Consider the following 25118-nt stretch of genomic DNA (forward strand, 5'->3'; position numbering starts at 1 on the left):
TTCAAATATATACAGACAACGAGGCAGCTATCAACAAACAAATAACTCACCAACTAATTGCAGAGTCGGACATCGAATGGGTCAAAACACACAGTAACATCTTATCGAACGACACTGCTGTGGCATCTGCTAAAAAACCATTGAAAATGGAGTGCCCATAAACCTAAGTATGTAACTTCACATAGCCATTAAAACTATAGAACGGACTAGGAGCGCGAACACCAGCTCCTTTCAGAAAATAAAGGTATTTTCTTCTTCAACATATTCCCTAAACTCCCAAGCAAGAAGAAGGCCACAAAATTGGTCAACCATTAATAACCATGCACGGATACATAACCCAATTTCTCCACCGCATGAAAATAAACTGTCCGCACTGCAGTGTCGTAGAAGACAATCAAAAAAATGTACATGCACCACTGAAAAAACACTGTTTTTTTCTTAAAAACCATGCATGTATTTGTCATATAATATGTATTTTTTCATTCGTAATTTAGAAAACTATTTTAAAAGTAAATAAACTTCACAAAATAAGAAAACATTCTGCTTTTTTCCCTAAGTTACATACAAGTACGTAGTTACAACGATTTATCTTGTCCCAAAAGGAATGTTTGGTTATCTGTCTTACGTTGTTATCCTTTAGATATTTAACGATAAATCTTGTACAGTTTGTTCTTTGTCGAATGAATTAATCTCAACGAAATTCCGAAAATTCTACTGGGACCAATCAACTTATATATAGCTATCTATGAGATTGCTTCTTACAAACAGCAATAAAAATTTGATTTTTCAATAAAAATGACTCGAATAAAATCATATCACAGAATTCGAAAATAAAATTACAAAACGTTCTTTCAGAGTACGTGCAATATATATGGGCGTAGGTTAGTAATCTGAGATGCTAAAAAAATATATTTGGAATACACAGATTGGCTTGTCTACTAAAATGTTAGTATAGGAGTCTCTCGATGATCAAGTAAATCTGCAAAAGAGAGAAAGCTATTGTAATTAAACTTTATCAACACAACATCAAAATTCATATTTGATAAATTAGTTTTGTTTTTATTATTCCATTTCCTGTTTTGGCATCGAAAATACGAAAACTGTATTAGATTCTAAGAACCTATTTTGTGGCCAAACAGATGCTCAATTCTTGAAAGTGGTTAAATTTATGTATTCTCATTATCATATGTTTTCCATTTTCCAAACATTACATGTCCTTTGCATTTTGAGTTGAGCCACACTCCTATTGTTTCTATAGAGCTGAGGCAATGAAAAGTGGATTGCATACTGTGCTTCTTAGAACTCTTCTTTGCCTTCTATAGGAATGATCTGATTTTGTCCCCTTCCTTAGTAGTCCACTCATACAGATACATCTATCGTTCATCAGCTCCTACATCTTGGATAGCATTTTCTCGGATAGGGTAGAACCAACGGACTAATCTGATAGCAAATTGGCAGATACAAATGGCATATGGGTTGCGTAAACAGAAAATGACTAAAAACGTAAGCCATCAGCATCAGCAGACATTCTAAAAATGACAAGGTATCTTCAAATGCTAAAAAGGGCTTGATTCGAATAAGGTTAATGCGCATTACTTTTTAAAGTACAGCTGACGTCATCCAGACAACCAATTATTGATTTTTATTGATTTTTATGATCATAACCAACGAACTATACGTTCAAGTGTTGCACCTTAATTTATGACAAACCGCTTCTTCCTTGGGCATAGAACAATTGTTTGTCTTCTAGCAATTGATTCCACAGCTTCTGGGAAAGCCTCATCGATATCTTCTGATGATGTGCTCTTAAGAAATAAAAGAAACTAAAGAGCGGCAGTAAACAGTTACCCTGAACAAGGAAGTCGAGAACGGCTTTAAACACTTTAATTAGTTTAATAATAATATTAATCGTTGGCGCAACAATCCAATTGGATCAAGGCCTTGAAGTGTGTTAAAGCATTTCGTTCAAGGCCGTAACGGTGCACTACAAGATTACAGTACCCTGTAGGAGGCCATGTAGTCAGCATTGCGCTCACCCGATATTATTTGACTCAGGTACTCATTCACAGCTGAGCCGACTGGTATCGGACGTTAAATCACGATACAAATTCCACTGCCACCAGTGAGATTTGAACTGCAACTTTCCGTACGATAGCCTTGTGCTCTAACCGCTCAGCTATCCGGACACAACTTTAATTACTCTACTTTTCCAGCTTCCCACTAAAAATCGCTTAAATGTTAAACGGTTAGGCAGGCTTTTCTACCCATTGACCGCTCTACTTAGCCCTCTAATACTAAATGATCTAAACTCCGCACCTTGCTCCACTTATATCCGAAAGATGTTAATATGGTCGGTACAGGAGGATCCAGAACAGAAATCAGCCTGTTCTCTCCTGATGAAGCTTATCTTGTTCGTAACGGTTGATGAGAAAAATATCAATATGATCCACGAGGAGGGAACTTCCCCGTTGGTTACGTAATTGAAAATCATGGTGAAATTCCTTTCTTTAGCTGATCATCCCTCATAGGACCATGGAAAGACTGCATACCAATAGGTAAAGTCTGCCCTAGTTCAACTTCTATAGCATGCATTTGCAAGAATTTCAGATTCATAAAAGCCGGACATCCTCGAAAAAATATCTTCCCTCGATCTCAAAATAGAAAGGTTTTTCGATGCCCCGTTGCCTTACGGATTATAATTAAAATCGAAGTTCATATTCCTGTCTTTGACAGTTTCCGTGACACCATCAAAGCAGTTGAGGGTCATAAAGCGCACTATTATATCAGAGTTATTCATCGGTTTCCGCTCTAAATCCTTCTGAATTGAACATACCTACATCCTGCGGATCATTTAGGAGCAGTTCGCGAAGCTTAGATCTCCACTGCACTTGCTTTCCTTCGACTCCTAGAGGGCTTTTCACAGCGTGGGCAGAGAAAATATCAACCGGGAGGCGAAGAAAGCGATCGCCATCATACAAGCAACCCACTTCTTTTTACGATAAACTGGCCACTCAGGGCCGGTGTACGATTAATCAAAAGCAGACACCAGTGCACAAATAACGGTACATTACTCTTCGACGGGTGAGCCGTCACGTACAGATGGTAACAATACTTTGGACAGACTTCAATAGAATAATTTGCCGACTGACATTCGAAGCAATTCCACCTATTAATGCCACAGATATTGGAAAGACAATGAAACGAATGATGTCGGGTAAACCGCAGGACCTGATAACGTTGCAACTGTTGTGTAGCTCGTGCTTACGATAACTCACTAGCTAAGATTTATAGGAAACGACCCAAAGCCCAGCCTAAACATCGAGGACTTGATAAGCTAGATGCTGATTTGAGAGCCTCTCTCGAACTAAGCCTACGACCGAGAAAAGTAGGGAAACCGATCTAGATGAGCTGATTCCGCTATCGAACAGGAAAGTTTAAGCAACAAAACTCGTTCGTATAACGGGAATGTCCATAGCTTTGAAATGAAACAGTACTTTTTACTTTTCACTTTTCACAACACTTTTCACAACCAACATTAAAACGAAGAGCTGATCGAGACCTCTCGTTTGATACCATACACCCCAACAATATATACATATACATAATTGTGCAACTGTATACCTCTCATGGTAGCTTTACCGTTCCCGACAGAGGGACAATCAGACAGTAAACTAATTTTAATAAGGTCTCTTTAAAATCTCTGCTATTCTTTTCTTCAATTTAGTTTTTCTCAATCGATGTCAAAAGAAGTTTCGGAAAATACGTGGGATTCACAAATAGCTTTTGGCTACTTTTGTTCAGTAATTGAAACCATTTATTATTCAAAAAACATAATTTTAAAAAAATGACATTTTGATTATATAAATATCTAATTAATATATAAACTACGGATGAATTAGTAAGTACAGAAGAGAAAAACTTGACTTAGCTTTCTTTTATTTTCTACGTCATTTCTCACTGACTTTTTACTTCCCGATTGCTACGCCAGCCTTGTGACTCTCACCCCGCTACCCACAGATAGGCGATTCACTCAGGCGGATGAATTTCACTTCGTGATGAATTGCATCGTTCCCATGTGGAGCCCGGACGAATCCACAATACTAATCGAATTTTTCCTTTGTTTGGAATGTAGTAATCGACCCTTTAATATTCAAACAAATATCAAACAAAAGTCCCTTTCATTGTAGCCCTTCTGTACATATAAAGTTCTCTGATGATAAATTGAATCATTTCCAAATGAGTTGCCCGTGATATATTGGGTTGGGGAAAAAGAAATGTCGTATTTGTGATCGAAATTTGACGTTTTATTTAACATACTTAGAATTATCCGATTTAAGTCAAATATGCGCCGTTTTGTTCGCAAACTTGTTGCCATTTAGAAGGCAACTTCATTATCCCCCCATTATAAAACCCCCTCCTTATTTGCAAAAAACTCAGACAGCTAGTTTTCGCAAGCCTCTTTTGAGGTCAACCTAGTAGCACCAAGAGCGTTTTGCATGGACCGGAAGAGATGGTAATCACTTGGTGCCAGATCCGGACTATACGGTGGGTGCGATAGGCGATGGGATATACGCCAAAAGGAATTGCCATCCATACTTCTGAGGAGTGTATTTCCATACATCCTTCACAAATCATTGAAATTCGGTTTTCTTTGTCGGGGCGGCGACACAATTGAGTTGATGGAAAGTGGAGGCAAATAGCTTACGCTGCGTCTTTCCAATCTTCAATGTTTCGCCTACATTATGACCTCGACTTTCAAACATTGACTTTCAAGGACTAAGTCTTCGTGTTTCCTTCCTGATTTTCACGTATTTTTATCCCGCACACCACCACGAGGAACTCATAGATCATTCGATCTTCACATTTCTTCTTGTTCTAAAGCTTATGTCACCTTGTTAATGCACTTAGCTATTGACTTCCTGAAGGTGAAAATGGGGTTGAACATTTCGGGGCTTTGGGAAGGGTCCGCAAAAAATTGTTGCAATTATTCTCGCACTATACTACAGCAAAGTCTCAGAATACAAGCAAAGACGATACCTTTAGCATTATAATATAGTGGGTTGGGAAAAAAGTAAGAATACAAGCAAAGACGATACCTTTAGCATTATAATATAGTGGGTTGGGAAAAAAGTAATGTCGTATCTGTAATCGAATTTTAAGGCTTTATTTAACATACTTAGAATTATCCGATTTAAGTCAAATATGCGCCATTTTATTCGCAAACTTGTTGCCATTTAGAAGGCAACTCCATTAAGCCCCTTCTTATAATCCCCCCCCCCCTTCCCCTCCTTATTTGCAAAAAACTCAGACAGCCAGTTTTCGCAAGCCTCTTTTGAGACGAACTTAGTAGCACCAAGAGCGCTTTGCATGGACCGGAAGACATGGTAATCACTTGGTGCCAGGTCTGGACTATACGGTGGGTGCGATAGGACATCCAATTCGAGCTCCCGTAGCTTCCGGCGGGCCATCAAAGATGTGTGAGGCCGAGCGTTGTTCTGGTGGAACACAAAACCATTCCTATTGAAAAATTCTGACCGCTTCTGGTCAATCGCCTTCTTCAAACGGTCGAATTGCTCACAGTAGCGGATCGAATTGAGGGTCTGGCAATAGTTGAGCAGCTCATAGTGGATGATTCCCTTCCAATCCCACTAAACACACAGCAAAACCTTCCTGGCCGTCAATCCGGGCTTGGCGATGGTTTGGGCGATCCCATATCAACCACAGATGTCCTCACTTTGAATATGTTCACGTTTTACAACACTATTCCAGCGCAATATCATTGTATCCATTACCCCCTATGCGCCGATCATTCTCTTTGATAGTCGACCAGCACTCAGAATCATTTAGGACGATTGAACGGATGATATTCGTTAATGTGCCATCTATCCGTCGGGGCTGGAAGATCGCTAAGCTAAGACCGTTCTTGTCATTAACGTAACAGGAGTGTTCGACATCCCATCTGCGTTGCTGTCAATTTTTGACAAGTGATTCACAAAGTAATGCAACACTTTTAACACATTCGAAATCAACCGATCAATGTGGCTTACCATAAGGTTATACGAATTTTGGACGATAACTATGATAAATAACGCTCTTTTTGCCAAAAGTGAGGGCCGAAGATCACCAAAGATTCTTAATAATAGAAAGAAACGAATTGTGTCCAAAACAATGAGGCGATGAAAAATCTACAAAACAATCATGTTTAATTCTTTTCCGCAAGTGTCCCATACAAATGTGTGCACAAGGTCATCAACAACCGTCATCCCATTCATATCTATCACTGCGATTTTTATGAACTGTAATTCAATGTGAACTGTGGCTATGATAGAGATCACTTTTCGAATATTGTCAGCTTTAATTCCCTGCTTCCTTTTGCATAAAGACAATAAGAAAACTTGAGAGGCTCGCCACCCAATAAAAAGCAAGCACACTAAAATTTCTAAACATGGTTTTCAGTGGTAGTTCGAATATTACAAACACGGATTTCATGTGCGTGTGATGCGGCTGAATAATACATAGCAAATAGGAAAAAACTGCCTACTTACCTTTGGCAATGCTCCACCACGGAAGGGTAACGTAAGTCAAAAAAGCATTCAAGGGCGTCGATTGCTGGCGGCGATTCTCCTTCCAAAAGTGAAAAGTCTGCGTAAAGCCTCGAGTGGCCCAAAGCGGATTATAAGCGCCGTCGTCCAGTTCTGTAAGCAGAAAGCGTAATTTGTAGAAACATTAGCAGCTCAATCAAAATGCTTTCGTAAAGTAATTTCAGTGTCAATACGGAATATACTTTTCTAGGAAGTTTCAAATCAAACAGCTAAGAAAAAGTGTCAGAAACCTTTCAGTGCTTTTTTCGGCAAATCACACCAGTAGTAGATATTTGTACCATCCGGTGTCCGTCTTTTCGGTACCATCCGTTGAGCCTTATTGTAAAAGGTCTCGTGAACAGATCCCTTTTTCGTTCTTGGTAAGGTAGCGACTTTCTTGTCGTTCTTCCCATTCTCCTTCTCAGTCTTTCGGTTATTATTGTTGTTCCCATTATATTCGTCCAATATGTGATTCGGTAGATGGTTAGAATTATTTGTAAAGTTCCGGTTTTCTGTTTCATGCAAAGCAATTTTAGTTGAATTCTTCGTATTGATATTCTCGGCTGTATCTATGGTATCTATTGACTCTAATGGATGGCTATTGGTTGCATCGACAGGCACACTTAGTTTACATTTAGGAGGAGGAGTTATTGGTTCATGGTTATTCGTTTGCTCCACTGGAAGCTCTTCTTTCCCATGCACACTTATCATTAGTTTTGAATCCTTTTCACTTAGAATTCCGATTTTCGCCACATCATTGGTTTGAACGTCTCCGTTCAGCGATGTAGCATCATCAGCCAGCTCATACTCTTGAACTTTCTCATTATTGTTCTTTCCATTTAAAGACTTTCGTTTAGACCGATTTGCTTCCGGACTACCCGGACCTTTCTTCGGGCTTTTAGGATTCCCCGAATTGTTTTTCTTCTCCCGCTTCGTTGGTTTATTCTGGCTATTACTGCCTACACCCCCGCCGGGAAGAACCAGTTCACTCTCAACATTCAACAGATTTCTATGTTTTGGTTTGTCTTTTTTCGTAGGAATATTATTCAAGCACGCCGGCGAATATGCTTCGTCACAAGCTCTACAATAAACATCTGACATTTGTCCCGATGCAGAATCGCTCCAACGTTTATTTTTGAAGCAGTTACAACATGTGGGCGTGGTAGCATTCAATTTCGTCTCCGATGCTGAGGAAGCAGGACGATCTATAATTAGATCATGATAAAAGAGAGAAAAAATATCATTTTAATGACGGGTCAGCTGAGCTGATAGAATTCTAAACATTTTTCGCTAGTGTTCTAAAAATGAAGGGGATGTCTTACAGTATGGTTAGAAAAAACAAACTTCAATTTTTAGTATGGCTCTAGAAGTGTTCACGTTCTAGCTTGTTTCCGTAAACAAAACATGTGTTAGAAATGGTTGCTTTTAGAAAACAATTTAACTTCATTTCAGTTAGTTAGTTGTTGTTGTCCTGCTTCCCGCGCAACATTCTACCTAATATAGCCGATTGTACAAAACATCAAAAAAAATCATTGACAGAATAAGCATAAGTAGTAAAAGTTAGTTGCAAAAGTTGGGCACATGCAATCAGCGAAATTCACGTGGAGATGCAAATTCATTTGGCGCAATCTTAAGAAAGGGCTACAGTCAAAAGGATGCAATTGAGATTTACGGAAATTACATTGAATTCCCATTAAGCAATCAATATACTTTGGCTTTGCCAACTCCTTCAAGTAGAGCGATCTGTGGCAATCTACCTGTCTTAATGAAACATTAAACTATGAATTGCTATGAACTGAATTTCGCTAATCACAAGGTTATTTTATCAAAGCGCATTACAATTATTACACTAACGTAAAACATGCAAGATTGTTAACGGAAAAACGCAAAAACGAATAATAACTTCATTCACTTGCCAATTTGGAAAAAAGGAAAGCAGTTAAAAACGTTTCGAGATATTTTGTGTTTGTGTAGAGGAATTTTAATGAAAATATGGAAAAAATATACGTAACAAATATATAAAGAACTTAACCGTCACGTAAATCCCCAGCTTCGATTTCAGACACTTCACTCGCCAACGAATCCAAGCCCTCGTTCTCTGATCGTGCTTTTGCGCCGGCACTTGGGTCATGAGTATTTTTCGTTCGCCAGCCATAGCGGGTGAAATTGTTCAAATTTGCACTGGGATCGCTTAGTCGCCTCTGGTGTTTGTAGTTGTAGTAGTCATCAGAATCATCATCCCATTCGTCCCACATATCGGTAGCACAGAATCTAAAATCAAGTATGACAATATGTTGCAAAACTGTATGAATTTGCTTTCAACTGAAAATATTCATAAAATACTAAAGAAAGCACAATTACCCGGGTTCACTGGTTGGTGTCTCAACCCCTGATCCTTTAGGCTTAGTCACCGCCATTTCCGCATGCCCTTTGCCTTGAGGGCCTTTCATTCGTACAAACTCACATCTTGTTTGCGGTCCAGCTCCACTACTAAACAATCCAAAAGTCATCCGCTGCGCTACTTTCGAACTTAAACTCGATTGCTTTTAAATAAACCAGATTCACAGCTTAAATAGATAATTGAAAACTAGCCAAATTTAAGTTACCCTAGCATCGTAAACTTTCTTCAAGGCATCGTAACGAATGGATCCCAAAAATATAACACCTTGGACAGATCCGTCTTTATCGCTAGCTACCAATTCCACGCAAACCATCTCTCCATCACGAACCAGAATATCACTGAATACCTGCCGAATTATGTAGGAATTAAATACATCGAAAATCAGAAGCCTGGGCTGCAAAAGATCGTTTGGTTTTATGTGAAAAAATTTGCATGCATACCACACATGCAACAACTTTAAATCCACTGAAGTATTATTTAATAATAATAATAATAATCGTTGGCGCAACAATCCATATTGGATCAGGGCCTTGAAGTGTGTTAGAGCACTTCATTCAAGACCGTAACGATACACTAGGAGGCAATGTGGTCGGCATTGCGCTCGCCCGAGATTATTACAATGATTTAACTCAGGTACTCATTCACAGCTGAGTCGACTGGTATCCGACGTCAAATCAGGATACAAATCCCACTGCCACCAGTGAGATTTGAACCGTGACCTTCCGTACGATAGCTTTGTGCTCTAACCACTCAGTTATCCGGAAGTATTATTTAAGCATTTAATAATTCACACTGAAAATTCAATTTCTTGAATATTTTTTAGTCATAGAAGGACCCTAACCTTTCCTGCAGAGTTGTCTACATTACGACAAAAAGATGGAACGACTACTTCAAGCAGAGTTCAATAGAAGAGGAAAAAGTGACTCACCTGTGAGTTGGAGATTAGGGGGTCATAGTATTCCCTGCTTCTCGTGAAAGTCGACCAATAATCTGTGAGGTGGCAACTTGCAGATTGAGAAATATTTCAATGGAGACTTCCGCTGCATGCAAGGAAGTATAGAATGCCAGAAAGGTGACATTATGATCGTCCAAGCTGGGCTCTGACGGCACTTTGCTTCGACATGTGATGGGGAAACGCGGTCAGAAGATCAATTCAGTTTCAACTGACCCTTTACTTGTATGTTGCGCTAACTGCTTCTCGCAGGGAGAAGAGCTGTGACCCCTCAAGTTCAATATCGACTACTCATATGATCCAGTGGTCGCTCGACAATAACAACGCTATCTTGCTGATTGAATAATCCGCCTGAGAATATTGATGAGCATCAGGCCCCCATTGAAAATGCTGTTTTCTTTTGTGATACTTAGGTCACCCAATCTGGCTGACTCCAGTATCATCAAGCGAAACTATGAACGGAAGAGATTGAAGACTCTATTTATCACTGCTAATGATGACAAGCGTGAACGGCTCGACCTCCGATATCGCGCGAAATCCCGGGAAGACGTGACAATAGTAAATTTGCGCTGGTCAAAGGAGCAGAAGCTGCTACAGATAGCAATATCATATAATGAACTGTATACCACATCACGAAAGAACTGGCATGCAGTTGCCCCATAAGGGATATTAACCGTCGACTCCTCATTCATGATGACGAGCAGCTGAAGATCTTTCCACACACAACAGTTCAACACGGTTCTTAACCGTATTATATCCAGTGAAGTTCCGCCTCTTGTGGCTAAGATATGAAAACGGAATGTTCCTCCAAATAGAACAGAAATCATTTAGGCCAACAATGCATCCAACGGAATAAACTCGCTGGGCTTGAGAGTCTCCCGCAGAATTATTCATCGCTGCTATTTCCAGTTATACAGAAATCCTGGGAATCCGAGAACTTTCCCAGAGGATGAAAAATCGTTAAGATTTCGAAAAAGTGTACCCGTCTTGAGTGCACCAATTAGAGAGGTATCCGTGTGCTCCCTGCAGTCATAAAGATAATACCTAAAATTATTCTGGACATCTCAAAAGTTTGATCGAAAGAAAGCAGGCTGTTTTCCGATCCGGATCCTCCCGCATTGATCACATCAACACCATACGAATCATTTTGAACTGTGCGAGGATTTTAGATCTATGTTTCACCCGCTCTTCATCGACTTCGAGGATTTCCACGGCATGAACAGGAATTTGAATTCCAATGCGGAGTCCGCCAGAGTTACATCTTATCACCAATATTATTTCTTCTTGTCATCGATGGCGTTCTTCATGTTGCTTGGTATGGAAGACGTAGGCATAGAAGACGATGATCAATTTGTACATCTAGAAATCGTAGTTTCTGCTGGCGGTCGCGCCGAACTTGAAGTCTGCCGCCATTGCTGACTTGTCTAAAATCTGAATATGTAGTAATCTCAGCACCAAGATCAATTTGAGACTGTTTTGTGCTAACTTCTTTCTAAGGGCTAAGTTTTTTCTGTGTTGCTACCTGGAAATAGCCGCAAGTCTTCGTCAACACTTGTCTTAGAAGCGTACACTAGCTTGATCCTATTTCTAACAAGAACTTCGCCGGCGGACAGGCCAGTGGTTTATAAGGCAGGAATGGCAAGGGGTAGATCACACATCAAAGAGGGACGACCATTCCATTGCTACACTATACAGTGGAACCTACTCTTACATGATGGCCGACAAGTAGGCCACCCTAAGAGAACTGCGCCCAGAACAGTAGAGGAGGCTAGTATTCGCGGAAAGTTTTGTGAAGCGTGAATGATGACGCGTAAGCGTGCTTGGTGAACAATCTCTAAAATTTCCAAGTTCAGTACCATACCTAACTGTAATCTTCGGTCTCCTTCCCGCATTAGCAGCTGTGCTCCAACGCGTAAGGCAGATTCATTTTCTCTTTAAAAAGAACTATCCCTCCCGGTTCGGCAGACTTATTCTCTTTTACCTGCAGCATCGCCGAAACTTGTTTGATACTATACTCTTTTCGAGCTCTGTAATGGCAACACCTCTGTTCCCTCATAAACCTCCGGATTGCTTCTCGTAAATCACGTAGCATGGATATTTGGAAGCTCCTTTTACAAATTTCAATACCTGTATCCAGTCCCTGATCATGGGATTATGTCGATCTTACAACGCCCTAGAACTTAGTTCCTTTGACTCTGCCTCTCCTCCTAGCTTTGAATCTAGAATAAGTTATTACTTACTTTATCTTCCCTCTGAGGACAATATGTGATTGCAATTCACCGTCCTGTGTATTATTTCCTTTATATAAGGAGATAAATAAATTTATTAGACGTCATAACAACTTTGGCCAAAATCAAGTTGAAGACAATCATGGCAATTAGAAACAGTTAGATTGAGAAAAATGTGTTAAATTTGGCCAGGTTTAACAAATGTATGTTTTATTACAAATTTATTTTACAGACTGACTGCAGCGTTAATTCAAAGAGACAAGACAAAAGCGCTCAACATTCACACTACATACCCAAATACGGGACATTATTAATCTACGGGTGCGACCTTAACATTGATTACTTTCAAACAATTGATTTTGGCTAGGTACATGGGCTGTCAAGCTTAATCCGGAAGATCAAAAATAAAATAAACGGTTATCAGCGCGAAGAAGTCACTTACAGGAACTCGACAACGACATCAACTAAATGACTGAAAAAGCAGTGAACCTGTTTCTAAGTCACGATTCAAACCTGGACCGAACACAAAAGTTGTTGCAAAACCAATGAAACAACAAAACTTAATCAGTATTGATAACAGTTGCTTAAAATTTGACGGCGTAAAAGAGCTGCCGAAGGACACAGTAAAAGACACAACGGACTGACTACCTTCGCAATCTATTCTATTCGTATGAAAAAGTCAAACGAATTGAATACACAAATTGGAGAAAGTAATTTACGCTTGCAATTGTACTCCAAAAAACGCCGTTCCGGAAAAGTCATCTTTATCGGGAGTTGTCTCTTCAAGCACAGTAAAAACTCCGACCTAAGTTAAATGAAACAAATTTTCTGCAGACAGCGCAAACAAACTTCGAATTTGGAGAGTATTTAAAGACAAACCTTGCCAAATTAACTTCGACAAGAATGGCAAATCTACTCTTCAAGTCGAGGACAGCAAACAATCAAGCTCAAGTCAGCTGATACAGCCGCTGAGACGACCTAAAAATTCTACAACATCAACTTTCAAACACCAACCCGACGAAAATGAATCTTTAAAATAAAATAGCCAAAGTAACTCTCGCTTGGGGATTGTGAAAGGAAGAGAATTGGAATTGCTACTTTATCTTTAATTATGGTGAAATAGAAAAGGTTTTATATTACAACAACCAAAAAGGATTTAACTTAGGTCATTTTCATTTATCAGCTTAGTAATATACTAACCTCGTCAAAGTTATCAACCATAAAACATATATGAGGGTACGTCATTTCTTCCCCCTCCCCTTTCGTATCCATTTTCCTCCGGCTTGGCGATGCATAAACTCGTTGTGAGTGCCTCTTCAAAACTTGAAGTTCTTTCGGTGACGTTCTTGTACAAATGGCCAGTGTGAGTGTGTAATCAAACTGATGAATGACCATATTGAGGTAAACGGTTTCCTCCCAATCGACATCTGGATCACCAATAGGTAATTTCCGAGAATCCTTCCGATATACGTCCACTTCAGTCTAAAATATAAACAATGCTTTATAAAATAACACGCCCACGAATAAGTACAGATTTATTGGCAAATCTTACCTCATATTTGGGCATATGACGAGATGAGCCTTTGACATGCTTCTTACGCACGAAAAATAGTAAGTCGTCGGAATCCATGTTGTGAACGGGCTCAGATTGGAACAGAAAATGGCGTACAAATAGGTCCGTCCAATAAGTAGTGCCTTGCAAAACCACAAATCCACTATCTGAAATTGTTGTGAATCTTTTTTAGGAGTTGCAGAGGCACATTTGGGTTTATGGACATTTATTTTAATTGATATGAATGAACACACAGAACTCAAACTATGTATATATCTAAGAATTTAGAGCAAAGTAATATATCTAATTCGTAGGTTTGCCCCATTTCCACTACGGAACAAATTTGCCACAGAAGGTACACAGCAACAGCAAGCGTGCATTTATTGCTGCCTTTTCTCATGAAAGGAGCAGCAAACAGATACTAAAATTAGTTTATTCCTTCCCAAATCTATATAAGTATTTTGAAACTACCGGGCAAACCCCCCCCCCCCCCCTGTTGGGGATTTCTTAACTTTTTAGTTGCCACAAACATTTTAATTGCAAAGCAAGTGGAAACCGGAAGCTTGGCGCTTCAGGAATAAAAGGTTTTAAATATAGAACTGTTTCATTTGCACGTAGCTTGTAATGTAGGTGGGAAGTAAACGCCCACCCGTGGATAAAAATTGGCTATGGGAAGGATACCCAGAAATAAAACCAAACATGGAGGAGCAGAAGAAGAATGAAGTTACGGTGCAGGGCTTCGGAAACCCAGTGCCGGCGGTTTTTGGGAGTGAGCAAGCGGGCTCCCGGCCGTCGATATCCAACGACCGCAGTGCCTCAGTAGTGGGAACCTTGGCTACTGTGGCATCTAATGTTACAAGCGTACGGGAGGAACTTGAACTGGCTCCAGTGATGGATCCGTTCAGAAGGAGCTCGATTTTTCGCAGATCCCCTTCCACACGGGCACAAGCCCCCACGATCGCTACCCCCAGTGGGAAGCGTATAGCGGGAGTCTTCGATGAGGAAGAATCGCTGACGCCGATTCACCCGAGCGATGTTTTGGACAATGATCAGTCTGGAGCTGCCTTTACTGCCCTCGGTAAAAAGATCATGGAGCTGTGTGAGTTCATAAAGGAGCGCAGGAACATTCACCAAAATATAAGGGCCATGATAAGAGGCATCCGTTTGACGTACGGCAAGGCCCAGGATGAACGAGTAGGGAAGTCGCCGATTGGAAAAGTGAACCAGGCAACTCAAGTAACGCCGGTTCAAAACACAAAAGGGGAGAAACCGGGGAAGAGGCTGCGCGAGAAGCTGAATGACTCAACAGGCCAGCAAACCCCGAAAAGAAGAAAGGACTCAACTCCCAAAAAGGCGGAGTTCATGAAAATTATGTCTGAAGCTACCAGGGAAAATACTGCAGTGGCTACCTCGAGAAAAGGGATCGAACCTTCAAAGGCGGATGCGGAAGCTTGGAGGAAGGTAGAACCGCGGAAAAGAAACTATCGGAGGAAGATTAGACCGGAGGTGATTTTCATTTCCAAACGAGGCGAAGGGTCATACGCCGACATACTCAGGAAAGTGAAGGCAGACCCCGAACTCACCAATTTGGGAGACAACGTCAGCCGTATTAGACGGTCGCAGAAGGGAGATCTTATGTTGGAACTTAAGAAATCCAAGGATGTAACCGCGAACAAATTCTTAAGCCAAATCGGGAAGACTTTAGGGCAGGAAGCTGACATAAGAGCTAGCAGGCCGGAGATCACTATAATCTGCAAAGATATAGATGAAATCACGACGAAGGAGGAGGTTCGCGAAGCGTTGGAGAAACAGTTCGATCTTGCCGGACTACAAGAGTCAGCGGTAAAAACTCTAAGGAAAGCCTATGGGGGAACACAAACCGCCATCATCAGCCTACCAGTGGAGAACGCACTCAAACTGTTAGCAGCAGGGAGAGTGAGAATAGGCTGGGTTATGTGTCGCCTTAGGGAACAGGTGGCGTTAAAACGGTGCTTTAGATGCCTTGGCTTTGGTCACATTGCGAAGTCATGCACTAACCCAAATGACAGGTCAAAGCAATGCAGGAGATGCGGAGTGGAGGGCCACATCAGCAAGGACTGCGGAGCTGACCCAAATTGTCTACTGTGCAAAGGAAAGGAGGGTGTGGACCATCGGCACATTGCAGGCAGCAGCAGGTGCCCGGAATACAAGAGAGCCCTTAGCACAAATCGCAGATGAGGTTGATACAAATCAACCTCAACCACTGCGAGGCGGCGCAGGATCTACTCGCGCAAACTATCCGCGAGAAAAACATCGATGTGGCCATACTAAGTGAACCATACCGAAACCGCGGTGGTAGCGTTTGGGTCAAAGACCAAACGGGCCAAGCAGCGCTGTGGACTTGTGGAGAACAAGCCTTCCAGGAAATAATGGAGCACCCGGAGGAGGGCTTCATCAGAGCGAAGGTGAAGGGCATCCACATCTACAGCTGCTATGCTCCACCCAGCGCTACACTCGTCGAGTATGAGCGGATGCTTGCTGCTCTTGTTTTGGATGCAAGAGGACGTTGGCCGATCATAATAGGAGGCGATTTCAATGCGTGGGCTCTTGAATGGGGCAGCCGGATAACTAATGTGAGGGGACGTGTTCTCCTCGAAGCATTCGCGGAGCTGGACGTGGTACTGGCGAATGTTGGGTCTTCGTACACTTTCCGGGGAAGGGGTCTGGGGTCTATAGTGGACCTGACATACGTGAGTGCCACTTTAGCCAGTAGAATCGCTTGGCATGTCAGTGAGGACTATACTCACAGCGACCACCAGGCAATCTGCATAGAGATCAAGGGCGGATCGAGCTCGAAAAAGAGTTTTCGCAAAATGCCGGGTGCTATGCTTGGCTGGACAGTGAAAGCGTTCGAGGGGGAATCGTTTTCCGCGGTGCTCAAATCCGACATATCCCTGAATGGTACGGCTGGAGAGAAAGCCACCCAGATCACTCGATGGGTGACGGAAGCATGCGATGCAACTATGCCCAGAAGGCGATTGCTCCCCAGTAGGCAACCCAACTACTGGTGGAACAATGAAATCGCAAGTTTGCGAGCCGCATGTTTTCGGGCAAGGAGGCTTTGCCAGAGGCTCAGGGGAAAACCCGGTGGCGACGGTCGAGAGGAGGCACACAAGCAATTGCGTGGCCGCCTAAAGGAAGCCATTCGGAGGAGCAAAAAGAACTGCTTCAAACAGCTGTGCGACCATGCCGACATAAACCCTTGGGGCGAGGCTTACAGAGTGGTGATGAAAAGGCTGCGGAAATCACCCCAGGTGACCTGTCCGCGCCTCCTGAAACAGATTGTTACCACCCTGTTCCCTCACCACGAAAATAGGGGAAGACAAGTTTTTGTCCAACCAAATGACGGCATAATACCGCCTGTAACTGTGGAGGAGCTGCGGGAAATATGTGGTAGGTTCGGTGACAACAAGGCCCCAGGTTTGGATGGCATCCCCAATCGAACTTTGAAACTGGCAGTGAAGACTAGGCCCGACCTTTTCGCCAACACCTTCGAGGCGTGCCTAAAAGAAGGAATATTCCCTGCCCAGTGGAAAAAGCAAAAGTTGGTGTTGCTTCCGAAGCCTGGCAAGCAACCTGGAAACCCAGCGTCGTATCGTCCTATCTGCCTGTTGGATACAATGGGGAAGATGATGGAGAGAGTCATCTACAACAGACTCCTGCCCATCGTCGAAGCCAACAATGGTTTGTCGGAACGCCAGTTTGATTTCCGACGCGCCCACTCTACGGTGGACGCAATTGGCATGGTGGTAAACCTGGCAAAAGGTGCACTGATTTCTGGCGGCTGCTGTGCCGTGGTGGCGTTGGATGTCAAAAACGCATTCAACTCGGCCAACTGGAATAGAATTAAAGGGGCGTTGGCTGACATAGGTGTCCCTGGATACTTAGCGAATTTGGTGGAAAACTACCTCTCAGAGAGGACTCTCTGGTACGGGACGGATGAGGGCCCCAAAGAGTACATTGTCACAGCCGGGGTACCACAGGGATCGGTACTTGGTCCCCTGTTGTGGAATATCATGTATAATGGGATGCTTGCTCTTCCCGTCCCAGAAGGGACTACGATTGTCGGCTTTGCTGATGACCTAGCTGTGGTTGTTGCAGCAAAACACCCAGAAGATGTGGAGGTTTACGCAACGGAAACAGTGAGAGCGGTAAAGTCCTGGCTAGAAAAGGCTGGGCTGACCTTGGCGGACGCGAAAACGGAACCGGTCTTGATAACGAAACGCAAGAAAAATAATACTGTAAAAGTGGAGGTCGGTGGACATACGGTCGTATCAAAGCCGGCTATCAAATACCTGGGGGTAATAATTGACACCAAATTGAGTTTTAGGGAGCACCTAGAGTATGCATGCCAAAAGGCAGCCAGTGCCACCACGGCACTTGCAAAAATGTTGCCAAATATTGGTGGGCCGAAACATTGCCGGAGGTTGGTGCTAGCCGGAGTGGTGCGCTCCATCCTGCTCTACTCGTCGCCTGTGTGGGCGGAGGCGCTTGCAAACTCTCAGAGACGGAAGCAGGTGAACACGGTTTACCGGCGGATGGCTTTGAGGGTTTGCAATGCTTTTAGAACCACATCAGATGAGGCAGTATTGGTGGTGGCAGGCATGATCGCGGTTGACATTCTGGCCAAAGAAATGAGTGTCCTGTACAATGCAAGACATATGGAGGGGCATGCACAGCGTAGAAATGCGGCAAGGTCAGAGTCGCTTGATCTCTGGCAACGCAGATGGGACGAGTCTGCGAAAGGTCGGTGGACGCACAGGCTCATTCCCAACATTAGGGTGTGGCTTGAGCGAAAACATGGGGATACCAACTACCACATTACCCAGTTCCTCACGGGACACGGTGGTTGCTACAGGCAGTATCTGCACCGCTTTGGGTTGGATGATTTTCCGAACTGTCCCAGATGCGATGGCATACCGGAGGATCCAGAGCATGTGATGTTTCACTGCCCACGATTTGCGATGGAGAGAAGGAGCTTAAACCAGGTGCTGGGCAGGAGCGGGACCCTGGAGAGCTTAGTTACTGAGATGCTGGAGTCCGAGGAGAAGTGGCTTGCGGTTAGCTCCGCAATCATCCAAATGCAGGAGGAGTTGCTGAAAGAACAAAGAAGGAGGAAAGCTGCAAATAGGAGAAGGATGAGTGCCTAAGGGCAAACCTACCCCGCGAAGTAATACCTCAATGGTGGTCCCGCGGGGCTGGGGCTGGAGAGACCGGGGGTGGTTTTTAGTGGGTGTGAATCCCACACGCGCCCGCTGTTGTTCCGCCGTTCGGGCGGCGGAGCTGCGGCGGACGTGTCTTTCTAAGATTTTCCACCTCCGTGTACGCAAAAAAAAAAATAAAAAAAAAAAAAAGCTTGTAATGTACATATATACATTAGCATGCCAGACTTCTAACTTGTATGTGATATTGACATTCAGTGTTTTAGATTGCACTAAGTTTACATGCTATAACTTTATCAGCAATCCGTATATTACTACGAAATGTTATGATTCCACGATGAACTTAAAGCAGATTCCACTCAATTTAAAAAAATATGGTAATATATTATTATTAACTTGTTTTGAACACAACCAATGTCGGAACCAATACTGACTTCGGAAAGTGCGAATCGATACCTTTCATTTGATGCCCCATATAAATATATTATTTTGCATGTATGGGCAACCCTCATCCCCATAAACTCAACATAGAAATGAAGAATGATGTTACTCACTGCATACTTGGGCGATCACAGTTGTCACCAAATATCGTGCCAATCGTTACAATCGTTGTAACGATATAGACTCGCGGAAAATAACTTTCCCAAAGTTTGAAATAATTAAGACTTGTAAATACCGATATTTCGGGAACCATTTGCTCCCTTCACCAGTGCTAACAAGTTTTGCTTGGGAGACTTGGGAGGAAATAATTTAATCGATAGAAACACCGCGGGATTACACTTAGATGCTCAACGTTTTTAAGGATGCTTTCCTTTAAAAAAAGCTGATCTACAAATGGCCAATGAGTAATAATAATAATCGTCGGCGCAACAATCCATATTGGATTAGGGCCTTGAAGTGTGTAAGAGCACTTCATTCAAAACCATAACAGTACACTACAGTGCACTGTAGGAGACAATGTGGTCAGCAGTTTTGCGTCCAGGTCCACCAATTCGATATCCCTAAAAGCTGTCTGGCGTCCTGGCCTACGCCATCGCCCCATCTTAAGCAGGGTCTGCCTCGCCTTCTTTTTCTACCATAGATATTGTCCTTATAGACTTTCCGGGTGGGATTATCTTCATCCATACGGATTAAGTGACTCGCCCACGGTAACCTATTGAACTAGATTTTATTCACAACCTGACGGTCATGGTATCGCTCATAGATTTCGTCGTTATGTAGACTACGGAATCGTCCATCCTCATGTGATTTTCGACCCTAGATAGGAAAAATTATCAACGGTCTCAAAGTTGTATTCTCCTATCCTTATTCTTCCTGTTTGACCGGTGCGGTTTTATGTTGTTTGGTTCGTCTTCGGTGCTGATGTTGTCACCCCATATATTTTGTCTTGCCTTCATTGATGTGCAGCCCAAGATCTCGCCTCAATGGCCGCCTGCTCGATCTGGATGAAGGCAGTTTGCACGTCCCGGATGGTTCTTTCCATGATGTCGATATCGCCAACATAAGCCAGTAGTTGGGTGGACTTAAACAGGATCGCACCTCTTGCATTGACCTCAGCATCGCGGATCACTTTCTCGAGGGCCAGGTTAAGGAGGACGCAAGATAAGACATCCCCTTGTCGTAGACCGTTGTTGATGTCGAATGGTCTTGAGAGCGATCCTGCTGCTTTTATCTGGCCTCGCACATTGGTCAGGGTCAGCCTAGTCAGTCTTATTAATTTCGTCGGGATACCAAATTCTCCCATGGCCGTGTACAGTTTTACCTTATGCTATCATAGGCGGCTTTAAAATCGATGAATAAAATTTTGTCTTACATAATTTACACCAAAAAATCGCGTTTTTTAAAACCCACGGATAATAACTCAAAAACTACGATAGCCAGAACACTGAAACAAACATTGAATCGTTGCTAGGACACTCTAGAACACAAAAATTTATTTATCAAAATGAAGTAAGGTATGTGCAAAAGTAATACATATGTAGTTTTACAAATCGAACAAGTCGTGAAACCGGAAGCTGGACGCTTCATGTATGAAAGGTGTTTTATATTTCTTTTATAATAATATGTCATTTGAGTGTGCATTTGCCCCACTAGTACGTAACACCTAATATGTACACATATTATGTGAGAATATTCATATTCAGTCTTGAATTTGCAAAGAAGCGACAACTTTGACCTATTATAACTTTGTTAATAATAGTTCGATTTCGACCAAGCTTGGGAGGATCATGCTCTGTTATAGCCTACATTGCTGCAAGGGGGGTTCCACAGCCAATTACGAAAAATTATAGTAATATACTATTATCAACTTTATTTAAACAGATATCAGTACGGAGGGTATTTCGGAGCCTAAACACCATATAGTAGCAGAATTCTGATTTTTTTCAAATTTTTCGGTTGGATAGTTTCAGAGAATGCGTCCGTTAAAATAGAGTAGAAATGATCACTCTCGATCCTCCGCACTCCCCACCCTTCCAACAGTACTGGAAAGTACTAACCGGGACCAGTTTGATAACCTACATGACTATATTTGAAGAAAAAAAAAATTTCACCCCCTTTTGCATGTATGGAGACCTCCCCATTAAATTCGATGTGGAATTATGTAACGTTCACAGTTCCCACCTCTGCGAGCAAAATGCGTGCGACGGACAGACAGACAGACAGTAAGCCGATTTTAATAAGGTTTTACTTTACACAAAATCTTAAAAATTGTGTTTTGATCCCCCAAAATCTTGTTGAACTCGATTTTTCTTGAATTTAAACATACACAATGTGTCAATTTTAACCATGATGGTAGAAATAATCCAAAATCGAAAAATTGGAAAAGTTAATCGTGCAAGTCGCCCTTGTGATAAACTCTAGTCAATCCAGATAGCCATCCTGGTCATTTCGCACTCTCCGCGAACATTCAAAACATACAAACAACACAAATTTCCGAACTTGGAATGCAAATGCTTTCCGTTTAGACTCCATATAAAGGTTATACTTTTCTTTCCCATGAAGTAAAGGCGTTCCCTTGCGTCTCTCCGATACCACCATTAACCAATATCAACGAACTAATTTCGATGATTTTAGCCTCTAGATCTCCTTCCTGGAAATTCTGGAAACACGGTTCTTTATCTCATATACGCCAAAAGGAATTGCCATCCGAGCTTCTGAGGAGTGTCTTTCCATACTTCCTTCACAAATCATTGAAATTCGTTTTTCTTTGTCGGGGCGGCGACACAATTGAGTTTAGGCTCTTGGTGGTAAGTGGAGGCAAATAGCTCACGCTGCATCTTTCCCATCTTCAATGTTTCGCCCACATTATGACCTCAACTTTCAAACATTGCCTTTCAAGGATTGAGTCTTAGTCTTTCCTTCCTGATTTTCACGCATTTTTATCCCGCACACCACCACGGGGAACTCATAGATTATTCGATCTTCATATTTCTTCTTGTTCTAAAACTTATGTCACCTTGTTATTGCACTTAGCTATTGACTTCCTGGTGAAAATGGGGTTGAACAGTTCGGGGGTTTGGGAAGGGTCCGCAAAAAATTGTTGTAATTATCCTCGCACTATACTATAGCAAAGTCTCAGAATACAAGCAAAGACGATACCTTTAGCATCACAATAAATTTATATATTGGGCATAGCGCGTGAACCACTCATACACGACATCATTGTCGGTTCATGGTAAAGTGCTTCAGCGCTCAGCCCACGACTTTTCGAGAAGCTTGTACTCTTTCTACACTATTGTGGGCCACGTTGCTCTAAGACGATCCTCGCAACGGCCATCCTGAGATAGATGGTCCCCACAGCAGGAAACAAACTTAAAAATTGGCGATGGAGTGGAGCTCTTTTTCAATATGTGGCCTATCCCTGCCACCTCCGCCATCCTATCAACATGTCCACGGAAATCTGGCCACTACGAATGCAATCAAAATCTTAAAATACGACAAATTTGAATAAAATGACAACTTTAACCTATTATAACTGTGTTAGCAATAGTGCGAATTCCATTAAACTTGGTGCTCTCGTATACCATATACGGTATATTACTGCAAACGTTGATGATTCATTCAATTTCTGGAAAATATATTTATAATAAATATGGTAATATATTATTGTTAACTTTATTTATACAGGCATCGATATGGAGAGAATTTTGAGGCCTAGATACCATGTGCATGGATCACCATACTTCTCAGATATTTGAGTAGGGTAGTTTCTGAGAACGGGTGCTTGTAGTAACTGACTTTTTCGACCCCCCATCCTTCCCTTTGCAACCAATGTCAAAACTAAGAGATATATATAAAGTGTGACAGACAGACGGACGGACAGACAGACAGTAAACCGATTTTAATCAGGTTTTGTTTTATACAAACATGACTACTCAATACCCCGTATGCAAATTTTTACCATCATATTCATCCTTTACTGACTAATGGCATCGATTCGACCACATGTTGAACATATTCGACTAGAATTGTTTTCCACTATTCGAGAAAAAGCTCCATCAAGAATTTTTTGCTCCCACCTTGCAGCAATGCTGAGACATTTGCGAAGCCTATCGTCGACATAATTCCGCAGATTCTCAATAATATTGCAGTCCGAGGACATGCGTATTTTTCACACTTTATGCTTTGGGTCACTACTTTGGCAAATCTTGTTTCTCTGCTGGTATACAGATTTTTTTTAAATATCAACGTACATATTCGCATATTCCATATTCCCCTTCATGAATACCACCCCCTCCGCTAATAGTCCCACACCATAACACTTCCCACTTTATTGTGCTTTTCAGATTTTTCGGCTCCAGTTTTGTGGTAGGCTCTCTCCACACTTTCACTTTTCCATCGTTGAAGAATACATTAAATTTGACATCACCCCAGTGTTTGATCCTCAAAAAGATAGTTCTGAGCAAACTCAAAGTAAGGCTAACTTGATTGAATTCAGTAACGTGTGATATTGAAATGCATGGTGACGGGAGTGCTATGGTGGGGTGACTGTTACGGAACTTCCTACAACTCCTTTTGCCCACTTTCCGAACACCAATGTATTTCGAACGACGGTGTCCGGATTACAATTTTGCTCACTGTACATATTTGGCGAAGCTCTCGACGGTAACAACACTAAGCAAGCATGCCTTTTCGCAATATGGTGAGAATAACTTACAGGTAAGAATACCGGCTGTAGCTTTATATTTCAAGGAGAACGCGTTCGTATGAAAATGCTCCAAATTTTTAGTACAGTAATAATGAAACAAATTCGACTTATTAGCAATTGTAATCATACAATTTCTTGTTAAATTTCCCGCAGAAACGGAAGATAGCATTTATGTACTACCATAACTTCACAAGGCAATGTGGGTATCAGTAAAATGCATAATTTATGAGGTGGGCTTAGTACTTCCTCTTCATCAGGGATGAACGATTCCTCCAATTCAAACCCATAAAACAATAACGTAACGTGGAATCTGCGGCAAAATGCACACACACATTCTTTCTTACCAAATAATGAGCATTCCTCGCATTGCCAGAAATATTTCTGAGAATTCCTTGGATAGAAGAGAAAGAACTGGGGAATTATTGAGTTTGTCAGAATCGGTCACTATCTACTTGTGATCCCAAGAATTTATTGACTTTGTTCCTTACGGAATTGTATGACGTTGAAATCGTCAGCCCAACGATGAAACCGCGAAAATGCATTTTTTGTGATTTGCACATTGATGCATATATTAACTCGTAATCAGTCCCCATAATCACGGTTTAAGCAATGTTATTAGTTTGTATCCTCCTCAGGAGCTTAAACCATCTGCACCACTTTCACGAATACTCGATTTTTCAAGGACCTTCGAAACTTTAGAGGATATTCTCCCAAAACTAAAATTTTGTTGATTCTTAATTTTTGTATATTACCGACGATATGAGATGTCGTCTTATCATTTTCTTGAAGGAAAACTATCTTCAAGTTCACATTTTAATTTGGCCATAAATCGGGCGTCTGGAATGCAACACTATAGAAACATAATATGCCAAACATTTGAATAATCCCTTGAAAGGGCGGGTAAAATATCGCAATATGCAAATGGACAAATGGCTGACGGGGATGAAGCGTATAGAGATCGAAGAGGTGCAAGTGATTGAAAACTGTGGAAACTTTTTTTTTTCAAATAAAACAAGTCAGAATACCAGAAGCTGGACGTTTCGGGTATAAAGAT

General features: G+C 41.8%; 1 protein-coding gene across 2 annotated transcripts in view; it reads right to left on the reverse strand.

Annotated features, from left to right (window-relative positions):
- Positions 1-434: 434 nt before the first annotated feature.
- The window catches only part of LOC119654487 (uncharacterized protein KIAA0930 homolog), a 30846-nt gene continuing 6162 nt past the window's right edge, over positions 435-25118 (reverse strand). The window contains exons 2-9 of one of the 2 annotated variants that reach the window (XM_038059909.1): positions 13715-13881; positions 13363-13644; positions 9188-9328; positions 8943-9124; positions 8614-8852; positions 6833-7786; positions 6546-6695; positions 435-979 (exon numbers count right to left, since the gene is read on the reverse strand). In XM_038059909.1, the coding sequence (XP_037915837.1) occupies positions 939-979; positions 6546-6695; positions 6833-7786; positions 8614-8852; positions 8943-9124; positions 9188-9328; positions 13363-13644; positions 13715-13881 (2156 nt within the window). In that variant the 3' untranslated portion in view covers positions 435-938. The remainder of the gene's footprint in view (positions 980-6545; positions 6696-6832; positions 7787-8613; positions 8853-8942; positions 9125-9187; positions 9329-13362; positions 13645-13714; positions 13882-25118) is intronic. The other variant, XM_038059910.1, reaches the window with a different exon arrangement.

This window comes from Hermetia illucens, chromosome 4 (assembly GCF_905115235.1).
Source record: "Hermetia illucens chromosome 4, iHerIll2.2.curated.20191125, whole genome shotgun sequence".
Classification (NCBI taxonomy): domain Eukaryota; kingdom Metazoa; phylum Arthropoda; class Insecta; order Diptera; family Stratiomyidae; genus Hermetia; species Hermetia illucens.